Source organism: Seriola dumerili, unplaced genomic scaffold, assembly GCF_002260705.1.
Source record: "Seriola dumerili isolate Sdu_G_001 unplaced genomic scaffold, Sdu_1.0 BDQW01001815.1, whole genome shotgun sequence".
NCBI lineage: Eukaryota > Metazoa > Chordata > Actinopteri > Carangiformes > Carangidae > Seriola > Seriola dumerili.
Window position 1 is genome coordinate 228,409 of NW_019176070.1, and position 15,147 is coordinate 243,555.

At 41.3% G+C, this 15,147-nt stretch overlaps 1 protein-coding gene across 1 annotated transcript in view; it reads left to right on the forward strand.

The window, feature by feature from the left end:
- The window catches only part of LOC111238957 (NMDA receptor synaptonuclear signaling and neuronal migration factor-like), a 38,605-nt gene that overhangs the window by 8,423 nt on the left and 15,035 nt on the right, over positions 1-15,147 (forward strand). The window contains 3 exon segments of the mRNA XM_022768694.1: positions 4,073-4,134; positions 4,437-5,375; positions 6,258-6,330. Coding sequence (XP_022624415.1) covers positions 4,073-4,134; positions 4,437-5,375; positions 6,258-6,330 — 1,074 coding nt within the window.

Sequence of the window (15,147 nt, forward strand, 5' to 3'; positions counted from 1 at the left end):
TTTAATGACACTAAGGGTTTTAGGGTTGAGCTGATTTTCAAAGATGCAGTTGCCCTGAAGACGAAACTGAATCTGTTGTCAGTTTTGTTTCTTACTTCCTCATCATCTTGACTGTGCTCTCTCTGCCTCCGTTTCCTCAAGTTTACTCCACTTTTCATTTTTAATATGCCCCCATTTTATTTGTGCACTCCTTCTCAGCTCTGCTGTAATCACATCTCCCCTTCTCAGAAACTCCCCTCCCTAACTTGTCTCTTTCGCCCAAAACCCCTGTCACATGTCTGAAAGCATGCGGGATGAATTTCAAATCTCCTTGTCAAGCTCTTCCTCTTCTTCTTCATTTTCACCTGCGCTTAGGGTATCTCTTCCCTGCCACCTCACACCCCATGACGTGCTGTTGTGCTCGCATATCACGTATGGAGCGATTGCAAAACAGCAACACGAGACGACACAGCAGAGACAGAGGTTTTGTTTAAAGGATGGATTGAGAAGCGTTTTGGTCCATTGGCTTCCAACTCAGTTTCCTCTCATGTATAATGGATGATGTGAGCCTCTTGAAACATTGTTTGGTGATTCTAATCAGAGAGCCTGGCCTGTTAAATAATAAAACAGGAGGGCAAAATGAACATGTCTGAGGGACACCTGCTGATTAGAGTGCAGGCTGTATTTATCTCAACTGTCCTTAACAGGGGTTGTTGCTTGTTACATCACCGCATGTAGACAAAGACACAGACACAGACACACACACACAGACACACACACACACACAAACACACACACGCGCACTAAGACACAAAGGTTTCTTATCTTTTGGTTCTTCTGTCCTTTCTACAGAGACTCACGTGCATGCACATTCAACAGAAGAAGTAGAGGATTTCAGGGAAGAGGATGCAGCATACCAGAATTGCAGTGACATGCATGATGAGCTATTTTTAGAAGTATAGTGAAGGGAGCTGGACCGTGTCTCAGCACGTGCGGAGCTTCTCGGTCCTCAATAACACCCCCAAACTCCGAGGGAGTCTGGTTTACTTTGGCTGTGGTCTTCACCATTAGGAATAAACAACAGAGGAGCTGAAGAGAATGACTGCAGGCACAGAGAAACATTTTCATTTGTACTTTACGCACTACAAAAAATATAAAATTTCAATGGATGTAAAAGCTTCAGTAAGCTGTATTTTCATGCAGTAATTTCCCAGTTTTACCTGAGGAGGTTCTGCAATTTAAAGTGTTACTTAATATCTTTGCAGCTCTAGCATAGCAATAAGAAACCCTCCTGAACTGAGGCACAAACTGTTTAGGGGAATAAGTGGTTGAGGTTAAATAAAAGCATGATCATTAGTGTAATGAACACTTCACCATAGTACACTCAAGCCATATGCACAAGGCTGAAAACTGACCAAAGTGGGCAACTTTCAGCCCTGGTTTATTTGATGACACTCATGGTTACTGGCGGTAACAAAAAAAAGTGTGGTTTAACACTACAGCAACATCAGCAACCCGTGTTTCTGTTTGCAGTGAAGCCAAAACAAACTGACATTGTTTTAATAAAGAAGTCAATCAATTGTCTGCCTATTTACATCACACCATGAGCAACTGCGGTCTGATTTCATGCTGCGCACAGCAGCAGGACACAATACAATGACCTGATGAGGATTTGGATGCAGCTTGTCACCTGCAGCTCTTTATCTAATAGCCCACTGTGGCTGAACATGATACTGACAAGAAACTGGCACATGCATTATCTTACCCAATGCTGTAACACAAGCAGGAACCCTGATTATTACAAGGAGGTTATGTTTTCACCTGTGTCTTTTTGTTTGTCAGCAGGATTACACAAAAAGTACTGAACCGATTTGCACTGAACTTTGTGGAGGGGTGTCATGGGCCAACCTAACGAAGAACCCATTAAATTTTGGGGCAGATCCAGATCATTTACTATAAATTTGTATTTTTTTACTCTGAAATCTGATTTATGTTGTTTGACTTTGGCTTTGGTGGAGGTCTCGGCTCTCTGAGTGCTCATAGTTGTTCATTTTTGTCTTTTTTTGTCTTTCTAATGGGGGTCCACACTAGCCTCAATCCTCAACTTTGTTGAGTCTCACAGGTCTCCACCACAACTTCATATTGATGATATGTGCATTCCCAAAGGAGCCGTCAGTTCTAAGCAGGTATAGTTAATAGGGCAGATTTTGAAGAGGTTAATGTAACTTATGTAAGAACATAATAGTTCCATTTATAGGACCTCCTCAGGTCAAACATGTCTCATCATAACTGTGCTGTTTTTAGAAGATCCAGTAGGTAAAATCTGCTTCGTTGAACTGCGTTGGAACTAAAATGAATAAATAAGAAACTGAGCGGAAAAGAGAACGAACGATGGTGCGTCAGAACAGTGTTTGAAAAAAGTTGGTTTTTGCTGCACTCTGTGTGTGAGTTTATGCCTGGTGTGTTGGACAGGCTTTAATAATTGACAGAGCTGGCAGGAAGGAGGCGTACACCCACAGATTTCCCTGTATACAGGGGGTTCTGCTGCACAAATGTGTGTGTATCTGTGTGTTTGTGTGTGTGTGTGTGTGTGTGTGTGTGTGTGTGTGTGTGTGTGTGTGTCAGCAGTTCACCCCTGACATCAGCTGCATTAGGGAAACATAACCACCAGGAGCACAGGCTATTTTGCTGAATATACTGAAAGCTGTAAACACTTAATTGGCCCTTGATAGTGTAACTGCCACTGTGAACACATCAGGTTATTTTTTAGGATCACATCGATATGAACTCAGTAAATTATGCATAATGCTTTTTACAACAGATTTTTTAAAAACAAAACCCACTGATTCTTAACAGGGTCTGACAGTCTGCCTTTCCAAGTGGATCATTAGCGATGAACCCATTGAAATCTCAATGTTAAAAGTCTGTTTGCACAAAGTCAGTATTCTGTAATGCAACACTACAGGGGTCCGTTGTTAAATAACAAATGAACGCTGCAGTACTTCTTCTGAAAAGTACTAGAGGGAAAGTAGTAAGTCTCACAAAATGGAAATTACTGTTACCAGTGTCACAAAATTATACTATAAAATACATATTATTATAGTAAATGTAATTTGTAATTTGTTAGACAATAAGGCACAGTCTCTTTCAGTCAGGTGGGGGAATGACAATCTCATCATGATCCTCACTGTAGGAGTGAATGCATATTAATAGCATACAGTGTTAGCGTTACTCACATTTTCTCCTTTCTTCTCCTCTTATTCTTAATTACTATCATGAATCATTATTCCTAATAGTTATTGCTGCGGTACATTTCCTCTCGGTGAGTTTCCATTTTGACATTGAAAGCACGTCTTCAGAGTTATCGGTCTTTCTTTTACTCTGTCTCTCTGCTCCTTTTCCACTCCTGTCACACACTGACTAGAGCAACAGAAGGAGGTCAGTGTCATTCAACCACGAGACCTTGGGCCATTTCATTAAAAGGGATAAGATATTGAGTTTTAGCCATATGTGGCTGGATGGTTGTCTTTGGAGTATTCTTCTTTTTAATTCTGTGTGTGTGTGGAAAAAAAGGCAGAGAGAAAATAAAAATAAGATAAGAACCAGATGCAGTGCTGAGGCTGTGGAGCTCACAACATCTATTTTCAGTACATCTCCAAGCAATCTCGTTCAGTTGCTGTCGGGGTTAAGTATTCTTCTAGACACAAAGACAAAGTATATAGATCCACACATACATTCTGTGTGTGAAACAAGAAAATAAACATACTTATGGTCTGCTGGCAGCAAATACATCCACCAACACAAACTGAGGTCATCCTGAGAAATTAAGTCAGCCTAAAACAATCCTCTCCATCTCCTCTTGCTGTCTCGTACTCTGTCTTTCCCTCAGTCTGAGGCTGCCTGAAGTATGGAGATAAAACAGCTGCATCTTAATCTGTGGGTGGCACAAGCCTACAAAGAAGGCAATTAGGTTTATAATTTACAATTCCCTTGCCCTTCTCTCCCCTTCCCCTTCCTCTCCTTTCTCACTCACCCCTCCTTTCCACCCATGAATTAATGTCTTTATGTGTGTCATGTGTGTGTGTCCCCACAGAGCAGCGCGAGCATTTGGAGAGAACCTGTCCCACACACACTCTGAAAACCGAAACGGATCAGGTCAGCGTCTCTGCCATCCTGTCATTTGTCCATCCCTCTATGCTGTTCTGCGTATTCCTGTGTGGTCTTTAATTCTTCCTCCACCTGCTTCACCTTATCCTCTGCTGACGTGCCAGGCTGCAATCATTAGTGTGTGACTACAACGGCTGATAACCGAAGGAAGATGATGATATTATCCTCTGTGTTATCGTCAACTTGACTTCTTCTTTTTCCTCTTTCTCTCTTTTCCTTGCTGCTTTAGCATCTTGGTTTATGGCGCATTCTCTGACATTCGTGTTTTGTCTTTATCTCCGACATTCTAGCTCATCTTCTGTGTGAAACCTTGGTGGGTCCTGACCCAGAGTCTCCAAGTGACAGGATTGGCCCTAACAACAACAACCACCTCCATCCCTGCACCAACGCAACCAAAGGCTGTGAGGACAAACCAAAGCCCAGCCTGGTGAAACAGCCACTGGGCTTGCTCCAGCCACCTCCGCCCTCCATCACCATTTCTACCAAGCCGACGCGGTTGTCCCTCGAGCGCAGCTTCTCAGCGGAGGAAGACCAGCAGAAGTGTGTTGAGTGCACCCTGCAGCCTGCCCGTGTGTACACCATCACTACCCAGCACGGATTGCTGATGAGCAGCGGCCGGGGCAGCAAGGAGAGCCTAGAACTGGACGTCCTGAAGGAGAAGTCGGGGAGTGGCGGGGTGGGATCCAGAGGTGGTTTGATCCAGCCCTCCACTTCCCCTTCCTCGACCTCTTCATCTCCAACACAGTACCACCACGCCAGCAGCAGCCGGGGCACCGGCAGCTGTGGAAGCAGCCACCACCACAGTAACCATCACCACGGTAACCATCACCACGGGAAACACGACCACCACGCCATCGCGGGCACCAACGCGCCCTCCAGCAGCGGAGGAAGTAGCGGGGCAAGTGGAAGCAGCGGTAGCAACCAGCAGCAGCAGTCTCTAAACATGTCCGGGTCCCACTCCCATCATGGATCACACCACTCCCACCATCACCATCACCTGTCTCAGCCCCCGCTGCAGACCTCCGTCAGCGCCCACAACATCCGCAGCTGGGGCGACGGTGGAAAAGGGGAGGCGGAGTGCAGCGGGCTGGCCTGTGATTCGTGCAGCGGGGCCCCCTCGCGGAGCCAGGGCTCCCTGGACCTGGAGAGCGCTAGCCGAGAGGCAGGCAAGCAGCACAGACGCCTAGAGCGGATGTGGAGTGTGGACCGGGTGACTGGGATGGAGAGAGGTGAGAGGGCGGAGGACACAGAGGAAGGGAAAGGCGCTGAAATCCAAACAAGGGCGGGAGGGGGAAGCGGGGGCTGCACCTGAGGCCCTGTGGCTGGGACTGGATTGGTATCAGACCCGAGATGAAATAGCATTTGACTACTTTTAATCATTCACATGAGAAATACTCACGGTGAACATGCATGAGGGCACTGAGATCTAGCCATTTCTTTTTTTATTGAACGTAAAGGATCTATTTAATCTTGCTTCCCCATTAGTCTACTGTTTGTTTCAGTTTAATTCTATTTATTTACAAGCAATATCTCCAGCCTCTTTTTTACGTTTTAGCACCACTTCAGTGAAAAAAAACAAAAACAAACTTCCTTCCATGTTTATTGTTATTGATATGCACCAAAACACCAAGGCAAATTCCTTGTACGTTGTAAAACCTACTTGGCAGTAAACCAGATTCTGATTCAACTTAGCAGTAAACATTTATTGAGGAATAACTAAGAAACTGTAATAAATCAGTCCAATTAAAATCACTCACACATAGATAAAACATACCTTAAAGGTGAGCTTGAATTACATTTAATTGTTTCGACACACTTTTTCAAATCTATATCTTCTCCGGTCTGGTGGGGATTGAGGGTTTGATGTTGGATGTGACGTGGTGGTCTGTAGTTCTGACTCTTCGTCTCCCCCGTCTTTCTCCTCCGCTGTCTCTTCCTGTGTGTCTCCCTCTCTCCATTTGTGGAGTAGTGGACTGTGAAGTCGGTTTTGTGCTTTCATATTTCTTTATTTAGGACATATTCATTTATTAGGACATATGCCAATATGGCAGATAGATTATTTTTCCCTTCACTTAACCTTGGTTTCAACGACTTTTTCTCTCTGATTGCAGAGGACACCAACTGGTTCCCCAAGGAAAACATGTTCTCCTTTCAAACTGCCACAACGACCATGCAGGCGTGAGTGTCCAACCTTACATATACACAAACATATATACAGGCACACAGTCACATTAATGGTGTATGAAAGGTCAGACTTGTGTGTCCACAATCAAACTAAACGGACCATACCCATGTTTTTGCATGTTTAGGCCATTAACTGTAAATTGCATTCTTTATATCACCGCCAAACATTCACTATAGGTTTTTAGATCGATTTCCTCCCTTCCAGACAGCTATTGATTTTCAGTTCAGTAAGCCATAAAAAAAACCCTTAAGGCTTGCTCAAGGAGGACAGACCATCAAAGTGAATATTGTGTGAATTTTCTTTTTGGTTAAACAATCGATGCATGGTAAAGCAGAATTTGTTTTGAAAGCAGTTCTTGTTGGTGGATTGAAGGACCATTTGACACTTTTGACAATTTGTCATCATCACTTCCACAACATCCAAGTTTGACTGTTTAACATTAACATTTGATTTTCCATTAAATTTGTAATTCAAACACAGTGCTAAATTGACAAGTTTCAAGTATCTGCAAGTTGATTTTGTGTAACCGATTATTCCCTAATTAGTAATCAAACCCAAAAATATACACTTGAAATTGCATGGCATTAATGTCAAATAGATGCAGTTTGTAACTCATGGGCTAAAACAACCAAAATCAAGTCTTATACACATAAGACACATAAATATATATATATATAAATATATATATATACACACACACACACACACACACACATTTATGAGAGTATGTGAGTGTGAATCTGAGTGTGTGCTTTGGTATAAAAGTGCTTGTGAGCATGATTGCGACCTGAGCCGCTGTCTTCAGATCACCTGCAGCTGTAAAACGTATCTAAACTGTCACAACCACTTCACATCAAAACGTACACTCTCCAGCAGTCTCCTCCAATCGGTTTCTGCCTGACTTTTATTTTCGTTTGATCCCTTTTTAAATGTAAAATTTGCCGTTTCACCTTTCATCTTGTCTTAGATGTTTGTTAGACAATGTTCAGAGCGCAAAGTCAGACTCGGTCAATATAAAAACGGATGTTCATTTGGCCCATTAAAGACGCACAGAGCAGGAACAATTATGTGATGTTATGAGTTTACATTTATTCATGGAGGTCACAGAATGACACACCCTGTCTCATTACGCCTCTCCCAGTTCCTTCCTCACAGTTTCTTGGACTCATTGCACACTGGTGTCTGAACTGTGTTTTTTTCTCTCTTCTCTTCTTCCATGGTAATTAATCTTGGGACACTCAAACAGGATATCGTGAGTATTTTTCCCTGCCTGCTTTCTCTTTTTTTCTTAGCTCGCTTACCTCTTGTCCATAACTGCTGTCCCTTAACTTAATGTCTACCATTTAACCTTCATCCTTGGGCTGGGTGTTTGAGTAACAGCAGAAGACACACTAATCACAGCAAGATAGATGAAGGGACTTTACAGTATAGAGGTCTGTGTATATATGTTTGTGTGTGGATGGATAGGTAATTGTGAGTTGTTTGCAAGAAGTTGCAACTTGTCTTTTCTGCTGGCTTATACTAACCACGACTGCAAATATAATGCTCTTACTGATATCGTAAAACCTGTGTTTGAAAGAAAAGTATGTTTTTCAAGAATCATTTTCTGATTGACAGTTATGTATCGTCAGGTAGAAGCTTACTCAGCACAAATAATGTCTTTAATTCAAGTAAAAAAATAAAAATAAAAAAAGCCAAAAGGGGAAAAATTGAGTGACAGGATGTTCATGAAACAGCAGGGATAAATTCCAGTGTAATCCACTGCAGCTGAGCAAGTCTGCCAAGCTCAAGTCAGGAAAATGTCTGTCTGTGTGTTGGCTGACCTAAACCCTGTCAGCTCACGTCCAGCTATCCAGCTAGCCCCTCTGTCAGTTTGACACACACACACACACACTTATATGTTTCTGAGGACAGTCATTAACATCATGTATTCTCTAGCCCTTTACCCAAACAATTGAATGCCTAACCCTAACCCTGACCTAAACCCAATTGTAACCCTGACCCTAAAATGAAATCTTAGCCTTTAAATGTCCCACAAAATGTCCTCACTCACCAAAAATGCCTTCTCTCTGTTGGTCCTCACAAGGTAGCTTTTACAAACACACACACCCCCCCCCACACACACACACACACACACACACACACACCCACACACACACACACACACACACACACAATACGGACACAGCATTGGATAGTTTGGCCCTTTAAGATTTTTGTGGCAGTCATGTTTGTGCTCTAATCTCACTCCACAGACAGCACTAATTATCACTAAATCTGTATTGGCTGACTTTAGCCATGTTTGGCACTGACTGTGGCTCTAGAGGGATTTATCAAAAACAAGTATTTATAGTGCCAACATGTGATCCTTGGTGGCCTCTGGTAAAACTATTTTATCAGCTGTAGTTAAAATGAAATCAGTTATCAGTCAGTTTTCAGCCATCTATTCAATAAGTCTGATGAAACCTTGGTAGATACGTATGCAGTATATGAAATTTGTTGCATGCAAATCGCTAACTTCTGTATAGTTGGTTGAGCAATCAGATGAATGCTAACATTGATAACACTACTAGTGTATCGCCAAGCCAAACCTTGACATTTCATACTGCACACCCCCTGCTCCAACCACACCTTGCCTAACTAAACTCAGCTAACCCTAGCTGCTCTTCAACGCTGATGGTTTCCAAGTTCTTTTTATTCTGTTGACAGAGCTAACCACTGCCTACTAGCTCAAAATAAAGTTTTGGGGCTTATTCAAATTTTATTTACAATCATTAAGGGATTAGTCTGGTGATATTCTATATTTGTTCTTAATGTCGTCAAATCAAATCACGGAAAGACCAAACCAACAATGAATTGAACCTACTGACAAGTTTTGTCTGTGTATCCAAAACCTGATAGAGCTCATTCCTCTGAGCCATAGAGCTCCACTATTGTAGAACGACACTGATAGACCACTGTACTGTACTTATGCACAACAGTAATATGAGCTAACGCTAGCACAACATACCCATAATGACAATGCTTTGGCTAACTAAGCTGATATTCAGCAGGTACAATGTTGACCATGTTTATTGATGTTTATTGCCTTAGTTCATCATTAATATTGAAGTTATTTGGTCACAAACCAAAAGAACAAATTCAAATTTGTACTGGCAGACTAGACGACTGACATCCCCTGCTACAGAGTCACACCGCTGGCATAACTAAAGTATTCAACACAGGCTGCATCAATGAGCCATGCCATTACTCTGGGTAACATCTTCTTCCATTATGATGAGAAAAGGTACTGTAATGCACTATTTACTCCTGTTTGAATACTTACTTTGGTCATTCATATAGGCTATGAAGCCCTGCTGTCTCAGGTGCTTATGTAAACTTTTCTGAAGCTAAAACTATATTTGTGACAAGTTTTTAAAAAATGCATGCCTTCAGTTCGCACAACAGGGCTTGAGGCTAAGTGCCACAGACTGGGAAGGGAAGTTTTGATAGATGAACTAATGCATTGGTTTTGGTCTTTTTATGGGATTTGTTCAAACTGAGAAAAATACAGAATAAGATCTTTTTTTTCCATTATAGGGAAATGTTGTTTTGGGGGAATTTTACTAGCTATTTTTACTCTATATTATTTAGAGTCTAAGTACCCACTGTGGGGTATCGCTGAAGACACAAATCATTATGTTACTATGGTTGGAGATGCTCTATCTCTAGCTCTGTCTCTGTTAATGGACAAATATTAATCAGCTTCACAGGATTGTTGGGTCACACCAACAATCCTGGGTTAATGACAGTTAAGTCTGCTAAAGACATCACCACGCGTTGAAAGTGATGCATTTCACACCATGTTTGTACTTTGACACATGAAGGTCCAGCATGAACCCAGTGGAATCACTTTCTTCTGGCAAGTTTGACAGTGGCTGACTGGAATGAATGGGGGGCAACAACTTTGCCCTCTTTGCCATATACATCTTGCAAGTGGATTCTAGCTTTATGTATGTATCCATGAAAACTGAACACCAGGCTGTCAAACGGATGTATCAAACCCACAGCATTGGAGAATATGCACTTTTTTGAGTGGAGCTCCTAATTGAGCCCACAGACCTCCAGATGCTAAATTAAGCTAGTGTAAGCTCACAACTCAACATATCTTTGAGCGCAACGCGAGGATATAAAACAAGTATCCATGACCGATTCTGGGAAAGGATGAAGAATTATAAAAATTCCCCAAAAACACACTATCCCTTTAAGAATTACAACTCAAGTGGAACGACTGAAAAGACACATTAGGTCATGAGATCATAGGTTTCTATTGTAAAATGGATTATGTCACATGCAGAGTGGCACATTTGTTGCAGGGATGAACAGAAAAGACGATTTGAGCTGGTGATGTGATTTGACTTTCTGGTCTTTATAAGTCAAAGCTAGCTGCTGCCTACCTACAACAGCCTCCCCCTTCACAGCCAAATAACCCTGCAGCTAAAAGCCCTGGCATCAGCTTCCCTGCACTGTCCTACCCCTCGCTACGCCAGCATTCTCCCTCTCTCATCCCTTTAATACTGTGCCACGTCCTGGCAGGGCTTTCCGGGGATTTGTGCAGAGAAAAAGGAGAGAGAGGGAGCAGGATTCGGCAGAAGTCATCCAGAGGTACGAAGCGTCCCCTGCCAGGCTGTGCTTTGCTTGACTGCAGTTCAAGCTCGTTTCTGGCTACAGCTCCGTCGTCACTTATTTACAGCCGTGTCTAATCTGACTAAGCCAAAGAGTCAGAACGTGGCACTTGAAGGTGTGAGGACGTCAGCAGCATTCAATAGGAGTGAAAAGGATCTGCTTACTGGATGCCCTGCTACAGTGCCCCAATTTCTAGGCCAGATTTGTACTGCCAACCACGGTGAAGTGGATTTTTACTCCTAGACAAAACTGACAAAGATCAAAATGGGTACATACTGTACAGATAGTTAAAAAAGCTTTAAAAAAAAAGAAAAAAAAAAGATAACTGTGCTCATATTGGTTGATAAGTCACACCCAATCTGTACAAACGAAAGCCATTGGAAACACAGAGTGAGATTCTGTAACACTTGTAGTAATGACATCAGTGACGAGTTCAGAAACCATCCCACTCAGGCCCAGATGTCCTGTCACACAGAGGCAGATGGTCGATGTGACAACATGCAGTACATCTCAATTCCTTTGGCATCTAAGTGTCATCCAACTGCAGCGTCAACATTATTAATGTTGTGTGTTACTCAAAATATGAACCTTTGGGAAAAAAAGAGCAGAACAAACTTTTAGGAACAGTCGTGCCTCCTTGTACTGAGATCCACTGGAAAACCTCTCTTTAAGAAAGATTATATCTAATCAGGCTAAGGCCACGTCTATCTCAAGGCAAAATGCATTCCATTATGGTCTTTTATCCTCAATAAGCTTAGTGTTTGATCACTTAAAAACACATTAAAGAGAAAGACCAGTAAAAAAAAAAAAAAAAAAAAAAACACCATGGTCTTGTGTTCCAGTATATGGATCAGGGAAATTACAAATAAGAGCAGAGATTTCTTGATGATACAATATATGATGCATTCCTGGTAAAACGTCTTTTCAGAAGGCACAAAGCTTTTGTATTTTGTGCCATTTCTAGATGGCCAACGTTAGGGAAGTACTAAAAACGCTGGTGTGGATGAAACACAAAGTTTTCAAGGTATCTGCATTAATATAGACATGGTCAAAGCCACATAGCTGTGCAGAAATTATTTATTTCATACAGAAGCAGTCTACAGACTGGGCATCTGTCAAGTGAAGACAGAGGATGATCCTCATTCCCTCACAGATAAGACTCCTGCTGTGTTTGCATTGGTGGACTTTATGTACTTGGTTTTCCACTGTGTGTAAATCCAAAATAATAATGAAGACAAGTTTAACTCTAGTTATAAACAACAGCAATACCCAAAGAAAAAGTAAAAGAGCCATTTCAGCAGGGCTCTTAATCACCGCCTGTTATCTCAGAGTGCGTTTCATCATCAAAAAGCAGATTTTCTCTGAACTCTTTGATGTGAAATGTTCACTTTCCTTTTTATCATGCATTACTATTGCTGAACAATCTGGTTCTTTTCTCAGGATTTTTTGAAGTCTGGGTTTCTATAGGTAATGCCTCTCAAACTGCCAGTCTAGCTGCTGCCGCACATGTAGTTCATCTTATTGTATTTTTTTTCTAAATGCATCACTCAGTGTCCTCTTTATCAAGGAAGAGATGCTTTCTCATACCTGCACTGTTTCACAAACTGAGCATTGACTGCATCACTATAATCAGTTCCTGGCCAGAAATACAGTTGCTAACCAAACATATTTATACAGAGAATTACATGTGTTGTGAGTACTACTTCCACATTCACAAAGTATACAAAACCCAAGGCAAGAAGTGAGACATTATTAAAGAAACGTGGAGGACTAAGAGAGAGTCTCCACTTCATTAAAAGTAAGAGAAGAAGGAAGAGACAGTAAGACACACATAAAGAGTGAAAGGAGCAAAAACAGGAGCAAATGACTTGTAAGGAATAGAAACAATGCAATGAAACAATGCAGGTGTGATCATGTTTTTTTATTATTCAAATAAAGCTGTTGAGAATATTAAAGATGGCTGTAAATATCACCGTTAGAATATTAATCCCTATTTCATCTTATTAATAATTTAGGGGATAGTTCACTTAATTGAAATTGTATTATAGTGGTAAGGCCATAGTAGAAATAGCAGATGGAACAGGAGTAGGCCGTAGTAAATGTGCCAATACAAGAATAAAATATGGAACATGTAAATAGGTAAAGCAAAAAATAGATGGAAATGAGTTACAGAGAGCGCTGAAGCAGAAGGGGGAGGGGGGGGGGCTGTCAGATTGTCTTTAGATGGAGGTGGACATGGTTTTTCCTCACATGTTCTCTCTCTGTCTAAATCTCATTAACAGTCTCCACACCTCTCCACTGTGGGCAACTAAGGTTTAAGCACAGGGCAGTCAGTGTATTCAAGTGTGTGTTTAAGATCTCTTTATCAAAGTATAAAGTAAGTAACTGTGATGTTGCTCATTTGTAATTAATAGTGCTATTTTTGCTAATTCTTTTAGTCATGTATTGGCATGATACAATTAGTTTTGCTCATAGAATTAGCAGTGAAATTCATTGTTTGATGTTGCATGTTAATCCTTGTACTATTGAAATCTTTATGGGGGTAAACCAAGGACAAATAGACTCCAAAGACTATTTTCTTCCTTTTATGTTGCTTCTGTATTTATGCGCTTCTTTACCGCCGGATAAACCACATGCGCACACACGCACACACACACACACACACACACAAACACACACACACATGCAGAGATCATTAATCATGAGTACAGACTGGTAGCTTGGTGAACCACTTCAGTGTGTAGATGTGACATGGGAGGGAGGCAGAGAGATGAAAGGATGTTTATCTGGGGCTCTTGCATAGAACATCATGTCAGGACTAGCAGCAAGTCACAGAGAAAGAACTATACAAACCCTATTGGTTTGTTGGTATTAAACACACTAAATGGATTCCGGGTGTAACATGGTAATGCAAAGCCTTTATGTCCAATTACCTACAGACTACAAATACATAGCTCTGTGACATGTTTGCAAAGAGGTTTACTAAGAAAAAAATGATCATTGTTGTATCATTGTCTTTGACTAAATAGTATGTTTTTTTTGTAATGTTGTACATTACAGTTTAAGTTTTTGCACATTTAGTAGTGTACATTCTGAGGAACAGTCCCTGAGATGAATCTGATAAATGAGTAAAACACTGCTGACAGCAGCATAAAATTGATCTCTAGCAGATACAATCTCGTTCTGTCGTTCTGCATTCTGAATATGGATGTCAACAGAAAAATATTTTCCTTTCAGAGCCTCATTAGCCAATGATTAGCCTCACCGAAATATAGTCTAGATTCTCTACCGCTACATTTGAATAATTAAGATAAGAAAAAGCTTGGTTTGTGGATCCAAAGGTTTTTCCTTAAATCAAGACCGGAAAATTCATGTACAATCAGGTAACTAATAATGGATTCAAACAGAGCCTGACCTTTGTTACTGGCTGATAATGTCACAGATGTACCAGTATCTGTGTATATTGCCAACACTATTGCCAGACTGCAAAATCCTGCATTACGTTCAATGACAATGTAAAATTCCTCCCTTCTACAATATCCCTGCTTGGCAGCTATTGTACGTTTTATCCTCCATCCCTTAACATTTCACCTTGCTACACAAAAGACACACTGCTTCCCGTGAGGCAAGGCACTGGATGTAAATCATGAGGAGAGGATTTGTCAATATGGATGTAATTTCAAAGGATATTGGGCTGATGTGTTGGTTTCACTTGTCTCACTCAGTATATACTGTATATCTTATTCACTGTTCTCTAGTAATCCAATCTGAGGGCTTCAGGCTCTAGACTCATATAAATGAAATCAATCAGGCTTGGACTCGTTAGCCAAATGACACTGCGTCTACCACAGACACCATCAATAAAGCAAAAACTCATCTGCTTGGAAAAATAAAGAAACAAACTAATGTGTACCAGTTTGGCAAAAGAAACTCCCTCTAACTTGGCCTCTGGTGTAGATGCGCTCAGAGCAGGTCCTTCAAAACCTACTAAACACAATACCAGGGTTTCCCTTTGCCTGTTGTTACATGAATGAATCTCAGAAATGTACACCATATGAGCCGATGAAACAAGATATTTTTGTATTGTGATACATGATACCCACACCACCCTTGTGACCAGTATTTTCCACTCACATTGACACGGAAATGTG